Below are 23,925 nucleotides of genomic sequence, written 5' to 3'. Positions count from 1 at the left end.
CCATTCACCTTCCAAGGTCTGGAAAACTTGGAACACAAACAGAATGGGATAACCAAATTCAGACGGCAGGCTCCCTTCTGAGCTCCCAAGTCATCCTTGCCTGATGAGGTCTTGGCAACAACTTTCTAAAATAGCATTTTCATGGCCTGATATCAAGAAAGACATTCCCACAAAGAAAGAGTGAAGGAAAATAGGGCCTCGCTTCGCCACCTTTATATCTGTGATAGCTACAACCCAAGGACCATCAGCGTCAGGATCGTTGCCTTCCTGCTTCTCTGTGAGACTTTTTATCCCAAGTTTTGAAGTGGGGCTTATGATCAATAAATAACCTCGAGCCTGCCCTCTCATGCACTCCACAGAAGTACAGGACAAGAGGAGGCTCTGGCCGTGTGCCCTGAAGGGCCGCTGTGGAATGAACAGGCTGATTTCAGAGCGAGTGAGAAGGCTGCCGAGCAGGCACACAGGGACTGGCCTGAGCCCGGAGGCAGGGCCGGGGAGCGCCGGATGCCCAGAGGGGACGGGGCCCAGGAGACCCGACGTGCAGACTCCCCCTCTGACCGCCAGACTGGCGCTCCCTTACTAAATAGGAAAAGCTGTCCTCATCCAGCAACTAGAGACTCCAGGAAGAAAAATAATTAGGAGCACATAAATAGCTGGCCAGCCGTGCGCGGCTGCGCTGGGAGAGATGGAGGCGGGGTGCGGGGTGGGGGGCGCTGTGCCCAGTGCTCGCTTCACCCGGCCTGTGACCGGTGGTGTCAGACTGTAATGCTGTGTTAGATTAGCCGGAGGCTGCCAACAGCAACACCATGAAAACTCCCCATTAGTCAACTGTTGAAGGAAGACAAAGAAGCCTTAGAAGGGGGATGATATTCTGTCCCTTGAACCAATGGGCAAATTACAGCATTTTTTTAATGAAAAGATGAGGTGATCCCAGAAAACAGACACCTCATTTCTTTCTCCAACATCGAAAGGAGTTCATATGTTAACTCCGGATTGTTTTCTTGGTTTTGATGAAATAAGTGACTTACCGCACATAACGTTGTAAAGTTCAATGTTTTCAAATGGAGGTACTTTGGTCTTGTACTTAAATGTTGGGCCATAACCTACAAAAACAGTCTTCCAAAAGAAAAGAAAACAAACAAAAACAATTAGGCATTGCTAATATCCAGGAGCAACCCTCCCTCCAGTTATGAATACTCTGCAAGCTTCACTTACACCACCATTCCCATCCTTTTTAGAACCTCTAAAATACACTTCAATTCATAGTTCTGGGAGCATACCTGCATACTGTTGACCTTGTTATCAAATCCGTGGTCTCCCTGGAAAAAACATTTTCCTGATGGTTTCTTATAAACCTCCAAAGGTTTCCTAGAGTGAAACGATTGTACAGTCAATCAGGACTTCTCATAAAATTGGTCTGATAAAAAAAAGTCCAGTGCACAAAAAGATCTGTAAGAAGTGGATTTTACTAATCCAAGCGTATTTCTCTCCGCTTTGACTGCATCATTCCCAGGGTGATGAAAGATGATGCTGTCTTTTTGCCCCCAGTGCTTTGGCCTTGACGATCAGCCTAGAACAGATTGGGACCTGAGGTCTGGCGCCCTCCTCCTGTCTCACGGTCGTATGGAGCCGAGCACTGGCCACAGGCACAGACGTGCCCTGTAGGTGCTGCTCCCTGCTCCAGACCACCCCAATTAAGAGACCATCACGCTAAAGGAGTCACACAAAGCTTCTGGTTTCCCAGTGCATATAAAAGTTATATTTACACTATACTGTATTAAGTATGCAGTAGCATTATGTCTAAGAAAACAACGCACATACCTAATTTAAGAATAGCGCTGTTGCAAAAAGGGCACCAATAGACTTTCTCAATGCAGAGTTGCCACAAACCTTCAACTGTCTGCTCACGTGCCCCACTGGCTCCAGGATTCTCTGCTCTGGGACCAGGTCTGTCTGGTTCACTTCTATATGCCTGTCACTAGGCTCCATGCTCAGGGAAGGCGATGGCACCCCACTCCAGTACTCTTGCCTGGAAAATCCCATGGACGGAGGAGCCTGGGCTGCAGTCCATGGGGTCGAGAAGAGTCGGACACGACTGAGTGACTTCACTTTCACTTTTATGCATTGGAGAAGGAAATGGCAACCCACTCCAGTGTTCTTGCCTGAAGAATCAATCCCAGGGACCTAGGAGCCTGGTGGGCTGCAGTCCATGGGGTCGCACAGAGTCGGACACGACTGAAGCGACTCAGCAGCAGCAGCAGGCTCCATGCTAAGCACACACCCAGCTGGCGCTTTTAAAATGTGTGATGTTTGATCAATGAACGGAGATCTGTATTCCATAGAAATATTTGCATATAGATTTCCCTGTCAACAAATTTATCTGGTAATACCACTGCAAAGTATAACCGAGCGGTAAGCTCAACACATGTAGCAGTGGCACAGCTTAACAAGAGCCAGGCCTTACGGAGGCAGTAGCTCTGTTTAGAAGCAGAAAACGGAAACCGTGCTCTCGAGACATCAAAAGCATTTGAACTTCCTTGTTGTGACAGGAAGATGCCTTTTGCTTAGAGTTAGGTAGCAGTTTTCCAAAACACTTACATGTTTATTACAACAAATATTTCCTAAGTACGTACAGGTACACGGCACTGAAGTACAGCACTTGGGGAAAAACAAGGAAATTACACGTTTGAGTCCTTGATCTCGGGAGAACTACTTTCAGCTTGGGATAATTAGATATGTGCGTATAATAACTCAACAATTCAAGTTCAATTGAGAAGATGTGCTGCTAATTAAAATGGCTGGCTTTGGTCTATGCTAATCTGCTCAACCGTCTTCATGTGTTACTAACTTCTACTGAACTCCCAAGTTTTCTTCATCAACACATAGGTGCCCCCTGCAAAGGAAGTGTGGCTTTTTAACCACTGGCTCACCGGGGAAGTCAGGAAATCTCTTTTTATAATGGCTGATGACCTTACAGCACTGCAGCCGCCTTAAGTAGTGAAGTGGCTCAGTCGTGCCTGACTCTCTGCGACCCCAGGGACTAAGTAGTGAAGTGGCTCAGTAGTGCCTGACTCTCTGCGACCCCAGGGACTGCAGCACCCCAGGCTCCTCTGTCCATGGGATTCTCCAGGCAAGAACACCAGAGTGGGTAGCCATCCCCTTCTCCAGGGGTCTTCCGACCCAGGGATCGAACCCAGGTCTCCCGCATTGCAGGCGGCTTCTTTACTGTCTGAGCCTCCAGGGAAGGCCTCGGGGCCGAGGGGATGGTTATGAACGTGAGAAACAGGGGCCGCCTGTCCCTGAGGTACCTTGCGACGTGCCATCTGCGCTCCACCAGTAAATGGACGTCTTCGATCCTTCTGTTGTTGGCGTAGTGCAAACGTTTGGGAAGGTGCTGTTTCAAGTAAGGCTTAAAGTGCTGGTCTGGTTTTTTACACTGAAATATAAATGGACATTGAATTTTGCATGGAGAGTCTTCTAGAAAAGCCCAAGACATTCTCTCCAGAAAGCTGAAGGAGGTTTTAAGTCAAAGGAAAGGCTAATTTGTGAGTAAATGGAATTTGTGACACCCCCGCCCACCCCGCCGCCCCCCCCCCCCCCCCCCCCCCCCCCCCGCCATCAAATAATAAAAGCAGGAAACAGATTCAAAGGGGATTAGGTAACGTTGAAGAAGAGGTGGAAGGGTATCACAGAGGGGAGTTAGAAGTTTTTAAGATACGTCCCTGACTCGTGGGACCGTCACTCAGAGCAGCTCAAACTCCAAGGCTTTTCTCAAACACTCTAAGTCCGGGGGTGAGGCGGTGGGGTGGCGGGGGGCGGGTGGGGGGGGTGCAGAGAGAAGGGAGCACGGTGAGGTTCACGAGGTCACATCCTCAGGCGCTTTTAAACTGTCTAATCTGGGTGGGGAAACAACAGAACGGGGTTGTGCCCTGGTTCAGAAAGTGCAAGGGTCTATTTAACCAATGATGAAGGTTTTTCAGCCCTAATGGCATGATCAAATATTCCCATTCTGGATCATTGCCAAGACCATTAGGGAGCCCGCTGTTGTCCATGGGCCAGGATTTTTGAAAGCTCTTAGGGAAATAAACACACTGGATGGCAGGGCGGCGAGGAAAACGCTCCTCTCACCCTACGGGGAGGCGAGCACGGGTGGTGAGTATGTGGAAGTCACTCCAAGGGCAGAGGCCCGGGGCACACAACACTTACCGTGAGATTAGCAATAATGACTTTCGGGTCATCTGTTCAAAGAGAGAAGGATAGAGAGTTCAGAAGAGTTGACAAGAGTCACCGAGAGAAACCATTTTTGCAGCAAAGGACTCAATTCTTTTCTTTTTTTTCTGGAAGGGTTATTTAGATTTTGTTTCAAGCACATGCAAAACTCTGTGTGGGTATTTAATAGTTCAGTAAGTGAAATACATCAAAATAAGTAGAAATTCCGATGGTAAATGTCCCTGCTAAGTCTGGGGCAACTTTTCTGAAAGGGAATTCCTCCTTTCAGAGCACCAGGATGTTGCTGGGTAAATGGCTTTTTAAAATTCTCCCAGCCTACTCACAGACTTAGAGAACAAACTTATGATTGCCGGGGGGAGGCTGCAGGAAAGGGATAGTTAGGAAGTTTGCAATGGACACACACACAGCTGTATTTAAAGTGGACGGCCAATAAGGACCTACTGTGGAGCACAGGGCACTCTGCGCAATGTTACGTGGCAGCCTGGAGGGGAGGGGAGAATGGATACATGGATATGTATGGCTGAGTCTCTGCTGTTCACTTGATACTATCACAACATTGTTAATCAGCTATACCCCAATATAAAATAAAAAGTTAAAATCCTCCTAAAGAGTCCCTCTGGAGCCTGGATTGAGTTTACGTTAAATTAAACATCAGGAACTATATTGAGGCATTTGGGGCTTTGAATGTGACTCCCTATGTAGCCGTAGATCTTTGAAACAAGTGACCGCTCACCTTTAAGATGAATCTTCTAATCCATCGAGTTATTTTTTTCTAAAGGGAATCTGGTTTCCTCAGTAATACCACAAGTCTAATGACACGAGTGGCTGCCCCTTGTCCGTCACACACACACACACACACACACACACACACAGACCTCCTTGTCACTACCAGCAAATAAAAGATATTTTGGTCAATATCCTGAACCAGCTAAAAGCAAAACTATGCAAATAATAGCTGTGTGTAAACTGTGGACAGGATTGTATTATCTGAAGGTCCCCTCTTGGGCGTGGGGGAGTGGGGAGAAAGAGGAGATTGTAGGTTGGTTGGATTTTGTTTTGTTTTCCAAAAATTTGCTTCAGCATGTCATTACAGAAGCAGCAGAAAAGGAAAGCAGCGTTCGGAAGAGATACGGACAGGCAGGAGGGAGCCGTCCCCCGAATGTAAACATCCTCGGAGCAGGTCATGCCTGTCATTTCCTGCTGCGTCCCCTGGGCCCGGGGCATCGTCAGTGTGCACAGGCCAGTAAACAGAAGCAAAGACTGGTGGACGCTGGTGCAAATACACTAGCGAGCTTGCCTGGCCGCATGAACATGCACCCTTCAAAGACAACGCTTGAATCTTAGTTCTAAAGCTATGAAATTTAAGGAGAAATGTAGATTCCCTTCTACGTAAATTGGGCTTAAAGTTTAGTTGCATCTTTCAGTGGCAAAGAGGTAAGTAGCAACGGCAGCCACATCTGTAACGCAGATGGCACCCACGCCATGTGCAGTCCCTCTGTAGAGCAATGCAGGCACTGTCTGGTCACTCACGACAGCTCTGCTGGGGGCCCTCACTGAGCCAGTGGGCATTTAGCAGGTGAGGGGAATGTGCCAACCGGGACCCTGTTGGCAAGCCATGCTTTCAACCTCTACACTTGGTGACCTCATAAACCACAGTCCTCAAAGGGACCAGAGTAAGTTCATATTCTTCGATAATTGAAGAAAAATTATCATTATCTCAGACAAATCCCAGAGAACTTCTAGGAAACAAGAAAAGCTTGGGCCCACGTGTGGGACACCAAGCCTTCAGTCCTGAAATACTCAGCTCTCATGCTACCGGCTCCCCCAGAATGAAAGACGCCCCAGGACAGGGTAGTGGTTAAGGGTCAGTGAAGCATCTGGGTTTCAATCCCAGCTCCGCCACTCCTTAACTGCTGCCCTCTTAGCCGATTACTTCATCTCTCTCTGAGCCTTGATTATTACTGTTTATAAGAGGACATGATAGTACCTGTCACACAGGGCCATTGGAAGGATTCAGTAAGACGTGTATATCCTGGCTGAAAACATCATTTTCACTACCATTTATTTTGCTTTGACTATGTGCCCAGCACTAATCTAAGTGATAAGTAGTGAAGCTAAGTAGAGAATCTCCCATTTGCCCTTCCCAGTAATCATGTTACAGGTGAGGAGACGAAGGCTCAGTGTTGAGGAAGCTTGCCCAAGGTCACAGGGTGAGGCAGCCGGCAGAGACTCGAACCCACACAGCCCAGCACCGCTGTCTGTGCTCTCACCCAGCTTGCCCTGGGGTCTCTCACAAAGTGAATGGGTGTGCTTTTTAAGATACAAGACGTTTAATTATTGGTAGTTACCATTTCACGGGCCCCAGGACAGTTTTTCTTCCCCTCCCCCCAAAATAACCTTCCTATTACTTTTAGAGGTGTCTTGAATATCTTTAGACAAAACGTCTCTTGCATAAGCCCTAGAAAGCAAATACCAAATCAAGGAGGCACCCGCTGGTCACTCTGGCGAGGGCCAACCTATCTCAAATGAGCAGAGAAGAGAGGACACGGAGGACCGAGAAGGCACGGAGAAGAGAGGGCAGAGACACCCACACTTTGTTTATTTCTCAACGTTGCCTGGAGCTGACCTTGGAACGCTTCCCGTTTGTGTTGACTCAGGAACATCGTTTGGGAAAAACTTTAATTTTCCAAAGCTTTCTGCTTGGTGCCAATGGTTTCTTATTCCCAAGGCTAAAAATGCTAAAGGATTTTTTTTTTCTTTCCAAAATGCAGCATGTCTCTAATAAAACTACAGAATTCTCCAAAGCTAGATGGTGGGGCAACATCTAAAGCCTCTTAGCCCACAAGTCAAAGCTCTCCTCTGGAGAAGGAAATGGCAACCCACTCCAGTGTTCTTGCCTGGAGAATCCCAGGGATGGGGAGCCTGGTGGGCTGCCATCTATGGGGTCACACAGAGCCGGACACGACTGAAGTGACTTAGCAGCAGCAGCAGCAAAGTTCTCCTTGGTGACTTATCACAACCCCAGTGTGCAAAACAGAAGTGAGAAGATCATGCCTGTTTATTTTATTTCTAGTCTTTCAGAGCAGCTGCCGCTTTTCAAGGGCTTCATAGCTTCCCCTGCTGGGTTCTGTCAATCACTTTTCATAAGGTGAGGAGATCCCCTTCATCCAGGCTCCCAGGAAGCTCCAGGCTCTGGGGACGGTTCTAACCCTGTCGTGGACACCCTCGATTCAGTTAAAGAGGAAGCCTGAGCCTTTGGTTGGAAAGTTCTTCTCTTGTAAACAGAAGTTTATGGTTATACACATGCCTCAAATTAAGTGTATTTTCCACATGATAAAAACAAGAGCAAATATTTATATAATGCTACCAGGGCCCAGGAACCATTCTAAGTGGTGCCCATAGGTCTATTTTCACAACAGCCCGATGAGCTAGTTGTTTGTTATCACCACGTTTTTTCCCCCTCAGATTAAAAAACAAAAGAACTGAGGTTTAGACTTTCAGTGACTTATTCAAGTTCACTCGGCTAAGAAAGAGCAAAGCCAGGCTTTGCCCCAAATAGTCCAGCTTCAGAGAACAAGCCCCTTCTCAGGCCACTATGTTACCATTTTAAAAACTTAGTGTTTTAAGAGTCAACTTACATTTAGCATGATTGTTGAATTTGGGTCGAATTCTTCCTAGAGTTCCTGGCACTAAAATAATATCATCCACATTAGTCAGGTAATTGCTCAAGAATTCTGTTCTATCACATGTGACATCTTCCATTCCTGTGGGAAAGGGGGAAAAAGTATTTTCAGGCAATTTTAAAATTAAAATCTCAACACAGACACTAAAGATAATATTCAGGCACAAGTGAATGTGAGGATCCCTCTCTTGAGATTTCTTAACTTGACTTTGGATTTTTTAGTGCTTCTTTATATAATCTTTTCACCAGACTTTGATTGAGTAGTATCATCTTGCAGCACCAGAAGGCTGAAAACGCATCGTCTCAGTTACCATTTTAAGTCACTCAGCAAGAACAACCAGATAAAGGAAGCAACCACGGTCTTTAAAAAAAAAAAAAAGATCATTACGAAGAAGATATATTCGTTAAAAAATCCCAAATCGCTTTAAACTCTTTCTAGCTGGGAGTGATGCAAATCACTGGAATGTATAGTCCTGTGTCTCTTTTACAAAAATCTCATTTTCCAACCCTCTTCTCTCTCTAATACAGCTCCCGACTTGAGCACATAATCCTCATTCTGCCTCCACTGGTGGCCTTGGATGTTACTGAATAAACAATACTGGAAACAAGAGAGAGAAAGAAGAAGGTCAATCCCAGCGACCACCCAAACTGAAAAACAAAATAACGCGTAGACAGTGCAACCAGTTCAGCTGAAGCCAGCAACGAGAACACAAAAAGGGTCTAGGTGGTGAGTTTCTTAAATCAACAAATACTATCTGCCCACCAATGATTTGCTACCTGCCTCTCATCAGAAAAAAAATTCCTTGATCAATGATAAAAAATAAATAAATAAAAAGAAACTCAAATTTTAGAATGACAAATCACGGAGGCTGGAAGAGAACTTTATCGTCATTTCAGAATTTACGAGATGAGATGAAGCTAGAAAGGTTTAATATATTGCTTTGTACAATCCACTATCTGAATATTCTTTAAGAGGGGGAACATAAATGATTTTTTAAAGGATACCCTAAGGTTCTGGAATAAATAAATATAGAGTGGTCCTGATCTAGTAAAATTTAAATTATCGCCTCTGGGATCCCAGATTCAGGCCCCTTCCTTTTTTTAATACAAACTGGAAGGAAGTAACCATGATCTTCAAAGAAGAATCTATGTATACAATCCTTATGAAAAAAAAAATTAAAAATACCCCAGACTGCTTTAAAATATAGATAGAAAAATACATCCCAACATAGCACAAGGCCTATAGATTTGCCTTTTAACATTTAAAATCTCTGGAAGAAAAATTCAAACAATAAACAGCTATATGCTCTAGTACAATGTCTACTAAGGACTTCCCAGGTGGCTCAATGGTAAAGAATCTGCCTATCAACGCAAGAGACAGGTTCAATCCCCGGATCGGGAAGATCCCCTGGAGAAGGCAATGGCAACTCACTCCAGTATTCTCACCTGGAAAATTCCATGGAGAGAGGAGCCTGGTGGGCTACAGTCCATAGAGTCCCAAAGAGTTGGACGAGTTGGACACGACTGAGCCACTGAGCAGGCACTCACGTATAATGTCGACTAAACAATAATGTTCATCCAGGAAGGGCAAGTCTCTAAGTATATGTGAACGGAAGACTAGAACAATCTTCCATTTGCTCCCTTTCTAAGTCACTTCAGCCACCCCAGTGGTGAAGCATCTCTCTTGCTTTCAACGTGCTTCTCAAGCATCATCACCCTCCACCCTCCAGGCTAACTCTGGATGTGGGGTGGCTGTAGAATAGCCTCCTACAGATGAGGAGGCTGGAGAGCGTTTTAAGTGGTACAGTGTAATCTGAACTCCAATGCAACCCATTCTCACTCCAAAGCTCGGACTCTGAAACGCCAGACAATGTTACCTTCTTAGAAAGAGAAGCTAAGCCATTTCAGAAGGCTTCCCACCAGCAAGACACGAATTTTATCTAGCCAAGACTTTTACAAGGCTCCAGTGGTGACTCACTGGAAGCCATCTACTTCTTAGACATCTGGCTCCACCATGTGACCAAATGTCCTCGACACCTCTGAGTTAAGTTGAATCAACTGTGTCACAGGCTCCAAATTCTCTATCCTCTCTGCAGCTCTCCACCAAGTCAAACTCGTGGGGCATGGTTCTGCAGACAGTCATGTTTAGTCCCTGCAGAAGAGCAAATTAATCCCAGGGCTCTTTTTTTTTTTTTTTTTTTAATTCTCATAGATCTTCTAGAACATTCTGTAAAGAAAACTTCAGGCCCAGAGCAGCGGTTTGGGGAGATTTATTTGCCCAATCTTAACAGAACCACCGGCTCAACCAATTTTCTTCTTCTAAACCCTCCTAGAAGGGAGCAGCCCATTTTCCAGAGTCACGGTCTCAAATTGCTAGTTCTGGAATGCAGGAGGCATTCTTGGCACTCGGCCTGCAAACCTGTGAAGAATGCTCTATGATGCATCCCTCCCCCAGCTCTATCAACATACAATGTTTATGATGCTCTTGATCCATGAATTTTTCTCCTTTATACAGTGATTTAGAAAACTGCTTCCTAAACCGTTTCTTCCTCTCTTTAACAGTCATCTCTGCTGAAACAGGGTCTTCTGGCTTGGGTCTAGAATTCACTCAGTGAATGCAGGGAAATAATTTCCCTTATATGCCACTTCTATAGCAGAAGCCTATGTCTCCACCTTTTCATCATGTTTAGATTTTTTAGCCATGTGAATCATGTGAGCTCCTTTTAGGGTGTGACTGGCAATGATATGTCATATTCATAGAGGAAACTCTTACCATCACAAGGGAACTGTCTGCAACTCTTTTTTTTTTTTTTTTTGCACTGCGAGACTTATGAGATTTAGCTCCTTGACCAGGGATTGAGTGAGCCTGGGCCCAGCAGTGAAAACACCAAGTCCTAACCACTGGACCACCAGGGAATGCCCTGCAACTTTTTAATAAGAGACAGATTTTGGAAGAAAGGACAGGAAGTCCCTGGTTTTGATTGACATGAACACAAGGGTTATCTCAGGTCATCTCATAGTTTTGAGTCACGGTCCAATTTCTTTCCCCATCCTAAAGAAAGGGGGAAGGAAGAAGTGGAATACAACCTGGGATTTCTGGGATTCCCCGACACCATCAGAAATGTTATCTATTTAGATAAAGAAAGAAAGTTTCACCATGGTCTCCAACGAAGATGACATTCACGCAGCGGTGCAGCTTCAGTTGCTTCAATCCGTCCATTAACTGCCCCACGGTTTTGTCAATGTCCCTCAGAGGATTCGTCATCTGGAAAAAGGAGCAAATTAGTCCCTGAAGGTTTTTTTTTTTCCTTTCAGTATCTCAAAGATCTTCTAAACATGCTGGAAAGGAAACTTCAGGCCCAGAGGCAGAGCTTTGTCTAGGGAGATTTTCCTGTCATTCTAAATGGAAACCTGGTCTAAGCACTTGTAGTTGTTCTCTTTAAGGAAAGTTAAACCTCTCCTCATCCAATCCCTTTCAAGATTCTTTGATACAAAAATTTAAATATTAAGGGCAATTCTCTTTTTAGAAATAAAATGGCCTTTCTAAAATATAACAATGTTCTTTACATCCAAGAATTTTTGAGAGTGAGCAGAAAATCAGATGGACAATTTAAGCTTCTTGACCCCTGAGTGAAATCACTTAGGCTTTGAACCATGGAAAGAAGATGGAGGCCAAGGGAATCAAAAGCAGCTCTGAGGTTAAATGGTAACCTTTCACTAACGATGCCGAACTAGAGCATCATTAACACGATGAGACCCATCTAGTGTTCCAAAAAAAACTTAACTGTCAATTTCTGACAATAGATTCTCAAGAGAAGGGCCTCTCTCAGGAAACAAGCTACTCCTTCTCAATTTAGTCCCTTTCAGGCTGATTATGAGTAAAATACAAATCTACAAGAGTTCAAACTTAAACAGAAGTGAATCACTGACCTTATTCTAGAAATTTTCTTATTCAGCCTAATGAAAAATGAAAACTCAGTTCTCCAAAGAACATTTCCAAAGCGTAAGAATCATAACTCGTCTCTCATGCTCTTGCTTCAAATGGAAGTTTCTGACAGCATGAAAGTGAAACAGTTAGTCGCTCAGTCGTGTCCGACTCTGTGCCACCCTGAGGACTGTAGCCCGCCAGGCTCCTCTGTCCATGGGATTTCCCAGGCAAGAATACTGGAGTGGGTTGCCATTCCCTTCTCCAAGGGATCCTCCTGACCCAGGGATTGAACCCTGGTTTCCTGCATTGCAGGCAGAGTCTTTACTGTCTCAGCCACTAAGGAAGCCCCATAGCATGAATGCCTCCACGTATTAGAGGTACTGGGGATGTCCCTCGAAGCTCTGGGCAATAGAAAGATTTTCAAGAAACACCCCATCAGCCAAACCCCTGACAGAACTTTAGCTGACTCCAACAACTGAGCTACATTCACACACATCCACTCAAGATGTCTCCGACAAGAACAGAAGGGATCCGCATATCATCGTTCCTCAGACACATAATATTATCTTCCATTGGCATCTTCTCAGAGGACTCAAGATCTTTCCTCATATCATGTCATCAGTAAAGTCAAGGTGTAAATTTGTTTTCCTTTATGACAGAAGTCAGTATTTCAAATTCTGTCCCAAGGAGTAAGTCACAAGTGAAAGTTTCAGAGCGATGTATGCAGCATAATCTGACTAACGGAGGGTAGACAGTGGCGTTTGCTTCTGAGGAAACCATGCTCTTCTCTAAGACCTTCACTTAAACAAAGAAATACCAAATGCACAACCTCTATCAACCCCTGGCAACAGATTAATTTTCTTTGGTCAACAAGATGACTCAGGCTAAAACCCAGAACCTGCTTCTCAGTGATCAGTTCAAACAATAAATAAGATAGTGCCTTGGCGGGATCTGAAGGTGTCTGGAAAAGTAACACCTAGAGGCTGTTGTGAAGGTAACGCAGAGAGAACACACGGCCCACATCTCTACAAGGAGACGCGCCTGCCTCTACCCACCCACTGTCTCCTCTCTCCCGCTTCACCTCCTTCTGTCTGTCACCTAAGACTGCCTCTGAACTCGGAACAGGCCGCTAACTTAATCCAGTACTCTATTGAGTTCTAATCTACACTGTCTTTGAGGATTTCCCCAACTACCTTGATGGGTTGTTCTCAAGAACCAAGGTTACAAACAACTGTGACAAATTCTGTGGAAAAGTGCAAGCAAAACCAACAGCTCTCTTAACACTCGTTCAAGCCAAATGTTCATACTAGTTTGGGGGCAACTAACTCTAAAGAAAATAGAAGGGTGTCTGTTTTTGGCTGAGAGTTCAAGAACGCTTCACATGAGTGATAACCTCTGAAGTACTAGACTCTTCTGGACTCAAAGCCAAGGATGACGCACCAAATGTTTTCTGAAATGCATTCAGCTGATTTTCAAACCAAGGCACTGACGGGAACCTCCAGGGCTGCCCGCCACAAAGCTTTGGAACAACGGATAAACTTACTTTGTCCTGACGAGCTTCCGCGGCATAATGATCCATCCTATGTACTTTTCTTCTTCTTTTCTTTGGAGGAGTAACTGGTCTTTCCTGTCTCCTCTTAGGGGTAACCTTCCTCTTAGGTCTCTTAGCCGGAGTAAAAGGTGAACCATAACTAGTCTCCTGTACTGGCGGATAGAGATGTGTGGGCTCAGAAGCCGTCTGTCCCTCCGGGTCAGATAATAAAGCTCACACTTTGCCATCTAGGGTTAGTGAAGTCTTAGTTAAAAAACAAAAAGCAAACTAAGACTCCTTCTGAAGTGATTAAAAAAGAAATCGGTATGAGGGACGATTTGGGGAACTCTACAGAGAGAAGCCTCCTAAATTGAACTCGATGCTGCTGGCATAGCTTCTTCACTGAGAACAAGAATATAATTTAAGAGGATCTGGTCGTGTGGATCTCTTTTGGCTGAGGAGCCTACTTGTGGATACCCCTGAAGGTGACACAGAGTTCTGTATTCCACAACTCCTGCGTCATGGAGAGGCTGGTCCTTGGTTATGAAAAACTCTCCATTTATAAAGTACTCGCTGAAAAATAAATACTAATCACTCAGTCATTTCAAGGTGCAGAGGGATTCATGGAGGTAGTTTCAATTCAGATTCGGACAGGTATCTGTTCAGACCACCAAATATATCCATGCAACTGTCACCGTCCTTGGAAAGGATCAGGAAAAAAAAATTTAAACCAAGGATGAAATGAAACATAAATACCAAACAATCCTCCTTGGTCATGAATATACTGATATTTCCACAAATCAGCAGAGAGTTTCCCACTGATAATTTACGTTTCTCGTAGAGAGGTACTCCAAGCCAAGAAATAATCATAAATAGAACTGTCATTTTAAAAAAATTATCTCATAAAATTAGATAAAATGCAAAAAGTCATCAAGATCTCTTCGTCTTAGTATATCTATATCAAGAAAGAGTCTACTTATCCTCTTTCTGTTAGAAATTCCCCTCTTGGTGGTGGTCTGGAAGGTAGCGACTACTACGCATCTTGTTTTGAAAATCTCTTGGGCGTTAAAGGCTGATACATAAACTGAGGAAAGAAGATAACCTTTTGGGACTTCCAAATACTGGAGAAAAACAAGCCCCTGATTTGTGGATGGTGCAAAGGTGAATTAAAGCAGCAAGGCCTGCCACCTCCCTAGCTGATTTCTCTCGGGGGGACTGTTCTGAGAATCATTCGGATGCAAGAAGGGGCAAAGGAGGAGCGATGTTAGTGTGCCCCCGGGCGCGGGTGCCATGCGGCGTCACTGTGTGCAGAGCAAGCACTGCAGAGACGCTGCCGTCCCATCCTCTCTCTCCTGCAGAGGATGGGCGGACACAGCACCTCCCCAGACTCCGGTTTGGTTTGCTGGTTTGTTTTAAATGCTTCCAGTTTAGCCAAGTCCCCATGAGATGAGAAGCAAAAGGAAAAAAGAGAGTTTACCATGTCATGGTCACCAAACACATTCAGCTAGCGCTCAAGTCTGCCCATCAGACCCTCGGCCATTTGCAAGAGACCTCAACATTCCAAAGACTCCAGAAACGAGCCCTTCCGGCTGCAGGGGGTTAGAGGAGCAGCAGGGGATTTAGTCAAAATGAGTTTCCATCCAGGGATTATACGGCACGTATCTCCTTCGAATGTTAGCGGTAGACGGAAGCTAAGTTTTCACTGACCAGCCATACTTTAGTCTGACTTTAGAAGATTGAGCCTGAGGTTATTAAAAGGATGGGAAGGAGAGGGGGCACATTTCCCTGCTTTTCAGAAGGATACTTTGCCGTCTGAAGGTAGTAACTAGCCAGCCAAAGCTCTGCCTCCGGGCCTGAAGAGCAGCCGAACCAAGAGTCACGGAGAGAAGCACAGAAGGTCAAAGAGGAAAAGGTTGCGCCAAAAACCAAAAGCAAGCATGTTTTCAGAACATTCACCATTACACTACGAAACCAGGAGCGATATGTCACTGCTTGGAGCTACAAGCCCCACGTGTGGTCACCTCATTTAATAACCTCTCGAATCATCCTGAAAAAAGGTACACTCAAATATTAGGCGCAGAAAGCACCATGTCTGCTGTACTGCAGCACACAGCATGCTGCCAGGTTGGGTCAGTGTGACTGAATTTCAGATGCAAGGTATATTCTCATTAGATGTAAAAGACAGCAGGCTACTGATTTCAGCAATAATCTCTCAGCTAGTATAGTCTTTGCAATGCTCTATTAAGACAAGTGAGAGATATGGATTTCGGTAGATAAACCAATTTTGTCTACCACACACACATAAAAGAGGGTTTTCTGGCTTTGCTTTCATGTTTAAAGAGTATAAACTGTTTTGTGTTTCTTTCAGTAAAAAATAAGATTTCTAGAACCAAATGAGAATTAGTTGAAATCTGAAAATACCCTTTTCCTCTTAAGGGAAGAAAATGATCAAGTTCTCAGGTTATCGTAACAGAAGGTACATTCCAACATCTCATCATAAATGCTTTACCCAGTGGATATATGGGAATATCCCGGTTATAAGAAGCATTAATACTAAAAACAATATAGCAAGAATCCTTCTAACTCAGTTCAGAAATAATGAGGAAAAAAAGATTTATATGTTTATGAGAATCCTGAACCTAGAACCATCATTACAGCCAATTAAAGCATCCTGTATTATGGTTTATCACCTTTCGGTACTTAAAAAGCTTTTAATTCATTTCTCGATCAACACACACACACTTTCAAGTAAGTAATTATAACTTAACTATGTATATGAGAAATCCAGAGATGTCTGTGGATAAAGAACATTCACTGCCAAGCCTTATAAGTTTTAAGGAAATGAAAATTATAAGAATTATACCTTCTCTGTGTTGTAAAAAGCTACCTTTTGACATAAAGAAAATGTTCTGTGTGGTTTGAACACGGCTGTTAATGGATCGCTTTGCTTATCTCCTGTGCTACAGGAAAGTTTAATGGTTTTCTGGTCTGGGAGTCAGAAGTTCCATTTCCAAGTTCACTTACCAGCCAGGCAACTGGAGCAGGCCTCCTAAAGTACCAGCCTCTTGCCTTTTGAAGAATGGCTACACCCATCTCTGTTTGCCTCTGTTACAGGGTCTTTTAGGGATACTATTATCCAAGCAAAAGTGAACCTTTAAACAGGGCACATGGAACTGCTTAGGGCTTGGGTTTTAATTTTTTTTAACATCTTAATAAAATGCGGCTCCTTTTGTTCACTTTAATCTCAAGGAAAATCATCCTAAAGATAAAACGGCCATGCTTGCTCTGGCAAGAATAAGTTCTGTGTTTCATGTATGCAGATGTTTATCTCACTGTATCATTTGTGTTTCATAATCATGCACAGTGGTTAAACATCAAAGGAGTAGGAAAAAGCATCGGACTTACACGACTTCAGTGATTTAAGGCAAACTAAGAACGTTTCACATAGCTGCTAGCTTCCAGTGCTTAAAGAAACCACCACTGAACTGATGTTAAAGTATCCAGAAGTATTTATGGTTCTCAGTATTTACTGCCTTTGTTTAAACATCCTGCATTTTGATCAAAAATACGTAAAGCCAAGACACACTTATCTGTATTTCCTTAGTCATTCTTATGCTGAACACGGGAAACTTAATTATAGCCAACAGTGCTGCCATTGGCTATCTGAGAACAGGAGGTATTTTCCACCATTGAAGAGCTTGTGAAATAATTTCTCATCTAAAATCAAGTTTTATTATGTTGATGTAGACCTCACCAGCCCAGGAAGAAAGAGTGGTAGAAAACATTTAAAATATTAAAAGATTTAGGTTCCCAAATCCCATCATATTTTAAAATGATCTATGCTAGAGCACTGGGAAAATTTCCATCACTTGATAAAAGAACAACATAATAAAATCTCAACATGCCTTTCCCACTTCCTGAATCTGAAGTTCTACTGGATACTACCTTACAAACCAGCTGCTCTACTAAGATTCCTGAGTGTTTGCTATCAGAGTGTCACACTGCTTTGCTAAACAGATTCATTCAATAGTGTTTTGTCTCAATTAAGAGTTTGCTTCCCTTAGGGGGTGAGGGATGCGTCCACAGTCTTGATCCTTGTGATGCTCTCACAGGTATGTACCTCTGCCAAGGTTACCAAATAAAAACGTGTCCAGTGCTAATGTGTTTTCCTGGTTACCTGTACCTGCAAAGGCCACTGAGCTGACCTATCCTCTCGGAACCGCACAACCTTGCTAAGGGAGTTGAATTCAGTTGCACGGCCTTGTATTGTAGGTTTCATCTCTAGATTCTTTTCCACTCCTATCCTGGTGACAGCAAAGGCCAGCCCTTTGCGGTCCTTCGTCTTCTGACTGATGCCTGCAGGACTGGAACCTATGAGCACCAAGTGGCTGGAATATATGAACACCAACTGGAAGGCAGGAACGCCCTCCTATGAACACCAAGTTTAGGATATGCTTGCGTACCAAATCAATCTGAAATGAAGTTCCTGTAAGAGAAACAGGCGTGTTTGAGACTCTTGTAAATGTTTTCACTCTTGTAGTTCCTTGACTCTGTATCCGCCGTACACACACCAACACGCCAAGGGACTTTGTGCAAATCCTGAAATCAGGTCAGTGGGCGAGGTGGCCCAGGGACACAGGCTCTCAGGCAGAAGATAAGCTACTAACCTCAGGGCCAAAGGGGCCATACTTGTGTCCAGAGAAATCAGGTTGTTCGGAATAGAAGGCATAGACTGAAGGCCTACGGGAAAATTGGAAGGTTCAGAATCTCCCCCAAACCACACACAATAAAGAATGTCACATATCCCTATACATTACCAAAACAACCTTGCAAATCAAGTGAATCACCCAACCGCCGTTAGTCTTACCAAGGAAAAAGTCTTTTTACTGTTTGTTTTTCTGTTGTTTTCTATTATTTCCACACCCACCACCCTCTACACCGCCCCCACTGTGGTAACTACCTGGTTACCACCTTCAGGAATAAAAACTCACAAGGAAAATCTGAATGCAAACTCAGGTCTTTGATCCCTAAGATAATAGAACCCAGTGAGAGTTCACGGGGCCATGCAATCTGCAGCCTGAAAGAACAACTCCATTCGTGAAAATAATCAGTCTTCTGGATTGGGAGTTTGGGATTAGCGGATGCAAGCTATTATCTACTGAATGGATGAGCAGTCCTTACTGCTTACACAGGATTGTTTATACACAGCTCAGGGAACTACAGCCAACGTGCTGTGATAAACATAATGGAGATGAACATGAAAAGGAGTGTGTGTGTGTGTGTGTGTGTGACACACATGCGAGCCACTGTGCATAGTAAAAACTGCTGCTGCTGCTGCTAAGTCGCTTCAGTCGTGTCCGACTCTGTGTGACCCCATAGACCGCAGCCCACCAGGCTCCCCCGTGCCTGGGATTCTCCAGGCAAGAACACTGGAGTGGGTTGCCATTTCCTTCTCCAATGCATGAAAGTGAAAAGTGAAAGTGAAGTCGCTCAGTCATGTCCGACTCTTAGCGACCCCATGGACTGCAGCCCACCAGGCTCCTCCGTCCGTGGGATTTGCCAGGCAAGAGTACTGGAGTGGGGTGCCATTGCCTTCTCCGACAGTAAAAACTTATACATATTAAATCAACTACACTTCGATAAAATAAAACCTTTTCAAAAGTCAGTCTTCATGCTTCCCAATTCTTGGGATGCTGCTGGTTTATTTACCAAAGCCAAGAACTCCCTCGAGCTCTGCTGTGGTGACCAGGATTAACAGCTGGAGTAATTCATATAATTAAACGGTCCTCGATAACCCACGTCCATTGTGCCCTAAATCCCTCTTAGGGAGGTTGTTTAAGGCTCAGAACAGGAAAACCAGTAACAACAGCAAACCTCGGCTGTGCTCCAACTGCACAGTCCATCGAGCTACTCACCCAGTTCCGCCCCGAGACAGAAACACACTCAAGCAAGAAGGGGGGAGCCGGGGAGGGGACAGACCTTTCGTGGTCCGGCAGGGTCAGCCACTGCAGGATGGTCAGTATTCTCCGCTCGTGGGGGATCACCCTGTGGGCGGCAACCAGTAAGCATGAGGTTAGGAGGCATTGCCACCAACTGCAGCCTGCCGAGCGCCTGCCCTTGCACCCAGGCCAACGGCTCTCTACTTACCGCCATCTGTTTTCACTTCACTGAAGTAAAAGATCCCTTTTCCAATTAGTGTTTAAATGTCCATTTCTATTTGCCACAGGTCATGTTGCTCAGCCTCGGCCACAGAAGACAAGACTGGAAACTCTGATTCACAGTCAAGTCGAACTCTTGCTCAGAGAGGCTTGGCTGCAGACCAAAAGGACCCTGGACTCAGAACCCTTGCCACTTAGTGGGTAAAGCCGTTAGCTGTGGCCACCAAGGACCAGGACTTACATCCTCAGCCTGCCTTCCGCTAGTATGACCTCTCTTGACCTCTAGACTTCTTTGACCTCTCAGTTTACTCATTAGTAAAATAAAGATGATAGTTAGGCACACTGCATAGCCTGGTTGTGAGGATGAAATGAGGCAAGACAGGCAGAAGGCATGCACAGAGCTCAGCAAATAGTAAGTGCTGACAAATGTCCTTCTTTTCATTAACGATCGAGATTAGTCACCATGCTCTCTCGAAATAGCTATATGACTTAAGAAACACTGTTGAATCTGAAACTTTAAGTTCCTCATCTATAAAATAAGGGGTTAGGAAAGGTATTCGGGAAATTCTCCTCTAGCTCTATAAAAAATCTATCAAGAATAGGCACATATAATTATGAGACTGACAAAAAGGGTATAATCTTCATCCACAATGACTTTTGTGTTTAAGTCTCATTCCTCTGTTGAAATATAATTACCCTCAGTCTGGCCCTCGTTTCAAGAGCTCTCGGCTAGCATGATAGGACTGTATCATGACTTAGTTACATTAAGATGCTCACAAGCTGAGTGATGTCTTTATGGGGAAATTTGCTTATTCTTTTCCTAACAAGAAGCATAACATACTTTTCTGCTCCCTCATCCAAGATTGGAGGCATTGGAGCATGTTCACAATAAATTTAAACTGAAGCCCAAGTCTAACTGCGGATAGTAGAAATGACTGTGGCCAAGAGTGAAGCTTAACATAAACTGTGGTCTCTGGGTGACAGTGATGTATCAGTGGAGGTTCATCATTTGTAACCAGGGTTCCACTCTGGTGGGGGAGGTTGATACCGTGGGAGGCTGTGCCAGTGTGGGGATGCGGATGGAGGTACTGGGTTGGACAAAAAAATTGCTCAGGTTTTCCCATGAGATGTTCTGGAAAAACCCGAATGAACTTTTGGGCCAAGCCAATATACGGGAAATCTTTGCTCCCACTGTTCAGTTTCACTGTGATCTTAAAACTGCTCTAAAAAATTAACTATTAAAAATGTATTATGGGATACTAGGTGAGCCATTTCAGCTTTCAGTTTTGGTAGACACAAGCATGGGCTAGCCGGGGGAAAGACAGCCCTTCAGAGTCATGGCAGGCCGCTAGCGTTGGCAGCTCCACTCAACAGCCTCCCCCAGAGTCTGCCCCCCGACCCCCCACCACCACCCTTGCCGGAGGGACGCTGGGCCTGCCTGCCATTCCTCTCTCTAACCGCTTCTCGGTCCAGAACTATCCTACCAGCCCAACAAAATCATGTTCACCATAAAACAAGTTCTCATTTACACAAATTCCAATGCTGCTGAAGAAGTGTGATCGTGTTTATTACATCCTACAATTGAATTAGAAGTAGGCAGAGCCAAGCCAGGTTAATCGCCTGAAGTATTTAATTCCTCAGCCTTAGAAATCCCCTGTATCTGAACAAAATAATTGCATACTTTGAATTCTTTCCTAACTTAAAAGAAAAGCGAGTGTCGCAGTCTTTCCGCTGCGCCTTACTCCACTGCCTACCTACCAGCTGCTTTATTTTACGGAACTGGCGTTAGGTCACAAAGATGGATTCTGATGGACCCACTTGATGCTAATGGAAAAATACAGATTAACAGAATTTGCTTCAAGCTCAGAATGCTCACCCTTTAAACGCCTTCTCTGGATGGGGTACTTGACAAGTAGGGGAAAAAACATCAGCTCTGAGGTTTACATGGGTGATGTGACTTTGGCAAGTTACTTAACCTTTTGTTGCTCTATAAAATGAGCTATCTTACAAGGTGGTTGTAAGGATTAAAAGAGATAACCAACGTAAAGCACTTAGAATCGTGTCTGGCACAGTAAAAAACGTGAGCTTCTATCGTTATAGACTGGATTCGTGTGTGTGTGTGTCAGCTGCTCAGCCGTGTCCAACTCTTTGCAACCCCATGGACTGCAGCCCGCCAGGCTCCTCTGTCCATAGGATTCTCCAGGCAAGAATACTGGAGTGGGGTGCCATTTCCTTCTCCAGGGGATCTTCCCAACCAGGCATTGAACCCAGGTCTCCTGCATTGCAGGCAGATTCCTTACCATCTGGACCACCAGAGAAGCTCTGGATTCACAGGCCCACAGAAATGATACACTCACTCATGAAATATCTGTTAAAAGCATATTACATTCAAGGCATTTGTGTGAATATAAATAAAGATACAAGATACCCCTACCGAAAAAAAAACCAATACGGAAGAGTTACCATTCTCTGCCTGGAGAGATAAGCAGGTGATCATCCTTTTCTGGGCAAAGGCATGCCCGTGGTAAGACGTGAGATGAGCATGTGGGGCTCTCCCGTATCCGCTGAAACCATGACCCTGGGCACAACACTTCACCTCTCTAAGCCTCGGCGTTCTGATCACAGACATGGGGAGTCACACAGAGTGGTCTCCAAGTTTCCCTGTAGATCTAAGACTGCATTTATGAAAAAGCCTCAGAGACTAGAAAAGACATGGCCCCGAGCCATGAACGTTTAAAATCTGATGCAGACACAGTACAAACAGATCTGACAAAGGAAGCGGGTACTCCAAACAGAAAGGGATTCATGCAGTTGTCTTCACCATTTCTGGTTGATACAGAATTTCTCATGAGACTAAGAACATTAGACATGTTAGAAGAAGAAAAGGAAATAGGAAAAAAAAAAGGAAGATGAACTAGATGAGGAATTTAGTGCTAAAGGGGAACAAATTACCTTAGGTCATATATAGATAGCCATTGTCTGGTCATTGTTGAAAGAGATAATGTGCATAAGAAAACAAGTACCATTTGTTAATTCATTCTATCTTCGTGATGCCCTAGGGTAAAGACACTACCATTCCCATTTACAGATGAAGACATTGGTTTGTCAAGAGATTACCACACTTGTCCAGGGTCAGCAACCTATTGCACAGCAGAGCTGGGACTGGAATCAATCTGAGACCCATACACAAGGGGAACTACTGCTCTGAGCACGAGTCGACAGAAAAGAACATAATGGAGACACAGCTGAGCATGATTCTGAAATGAAATACTATCACTTGAAAAGCAAGGCTAATTCTAGGTTGCAGGATGGAACCAGGTTAGAAAGATGACTGTCAAAGGTCTAAGGCTATCGTTTGAATCTGCTTAAATTTAAAAATTTTCAGTATGGATGATGTGTAGATTTCCTTGACATATATTCCAATAAATACCTGGAAGTGTGACCATTTTTTTTAAGTTCTAAAGACATTTTTTTTTTTAAAATAAAGAAAATGAAGCCAAGTCACTTCCAAGATAGAGATAAAAGAAGAACAGTCTGAGAAGCAAAGCAAAACTACAGGCGTCTTTGGAGCACACAAAAGCTACCTTCTTATAAGGTTTGAAATGGGTGGAGAAAATTACCATCGAGAACCAGAACACTAAGCCTTTTCAATGAAGCTCTGCAGCAGTTTTGGGGGGTAAGGGTGAGGACTAAGTATTAATTCTACTGTTGGTGCCTCTCCATTCTGCCAGCCAAATATGTTCTGGAGAAGAAGAAATCACTTCTATAAGCATCAATGACTGCCAAGGGTTAAAAAATGTTATGCATAAGATTAAGCTGATAAATCAACATGTCACTTCTAACATGCACATTTACTCAGCCAAGAAGATCTCTTTTTAAAAGGAGGGGGGGTGGGGAAGGGAGGGGGAGACTTTTAAGAGATACTCTCTGTCTTAGCTTCAAATCACCAAACCCAATTTCAATTTAGCTCTTCAAATCTGAAAAAGCTACCTTTCTTCCTGAATTTTGAGAATATAGACGGTACCATTCTGGATTAATCTGAACCTGTGATTGCTCTCAGCACTCTACTATTACAGAATAGTCAGATTTTTGTTACGGCATAAGAGGCAAATATGGAAACAGCTTTAGGTGGTTTAAAAAAAAAACAAGATGGAAAGAACATCTCAGTGGGAACAAAATTCCCATGAAAGTTGAAACAGATTCCTTCTCTTACTAAGGAACCTCAAACATAATCAACATGTTGACACTTTTATTAGGTAAGTTTCATCTTAAGACTGTTTCATGAACATTACTAATCGGCCCCATCACCTCTGTGGGGAAGAGAAGCAGTTTCTTTTCTTTTATTAAGGAAACCCTGGAGCTTAGTAAGAAAATGAGGGGGAAACAGAGACTTCCT

The 23,925-nt window shown here is 44.1% G+C and overlaps 1 protein-coding gene and 1 long non-coding RNA gene across 18 annotated transcripts in view; one reads left to right on the top strand and one right to left on the bottom strand.

Moving 5' to 3' along the window:
* The window catches only part of ENPP2 (ectonucleotide pyrophosphatase/phosphodiesterase 2), a 132,810-nt gene that overhangs the window by 32,360 nt on the left and 76,525 nt on the right, over window positions 1–23,925 (bottom strand). For 6 of the 17 annotated variants that reach the window (XM_086335724.1, XM_086335727.1, XM_086335723.1 and 3 more), the window contains exons 10-18: window positions 19,351–19,416; window positions 18,039–18,111; window positions 13,384–13,539; window positions 11,069–11,177; window positions 7,869–7,994; window positions 4,207–4,238; window positions 3,309–3,436; window positions 1,281–1,368; window positions 1,029–1,116 (exon numbers count right to left, since the gene is read on the bottom strand). In XM_086335724.1, coding sequence (XP_086191850.1) covers window positions 1,029–1,116; window positions 1,281–1,368; window positions 3,309–3,436; window positions 4,207–4,238; window positions 7,869–7,994; window positions 11,069–11,177; window positions 13,384–13,539; window positions 18,039–18,111; window positions 19,351–19,416 — 866 coding nt within the window. The remainder of the gene's footprint in view (window positions 1–1,028; window positions 1,117–1,280; window positions 1,369–3,308; window positions 3,437–4,206; window positions 4,239–7,868; window positions 7,995–11,068; window positions 11,178–13,383; window positions 13,540–18,038; window positions 18,112–19,350; window positions 19,417–23,925) is intronic. The other 11 variants (XM_086335731.1, XM_086335734.1, XM_086335728.1 and 8 more) reach the window with 2 other exon arrangements.
* Window positions 5,234–8,517, top strand: LOC147358946 (uncharacterized). The gene is made up of 2 exons (XR_015140428.1): window positions 5,234–5,664; window positions 8,441–8,517. It is a non-coding gene; the product is annotated as an uncharacterized LOC147358946 (long non-coding RNA).

The sequence above is a fragment of the Bos grunniens genome, chromosome 14 (assembly GCF_055505025.1).
Source record: "Bos grunniens cultivar Pamir isolate PY7600 chromosome 14, Bosgru_T2T1.0, whole genome shotgun sequence".
Classification (NCBI taxonomy): Eukaryota; Metazoa; Chordata; class Mammalia; order Artiodactyla; family Bovidae; genus Bos; species Bos grunniens.
The sequence above is the reverse complement of the archived record's forward strand: the minus strand, read 5'-3'. Positions and strand labels throughout refer to the sequence as shown.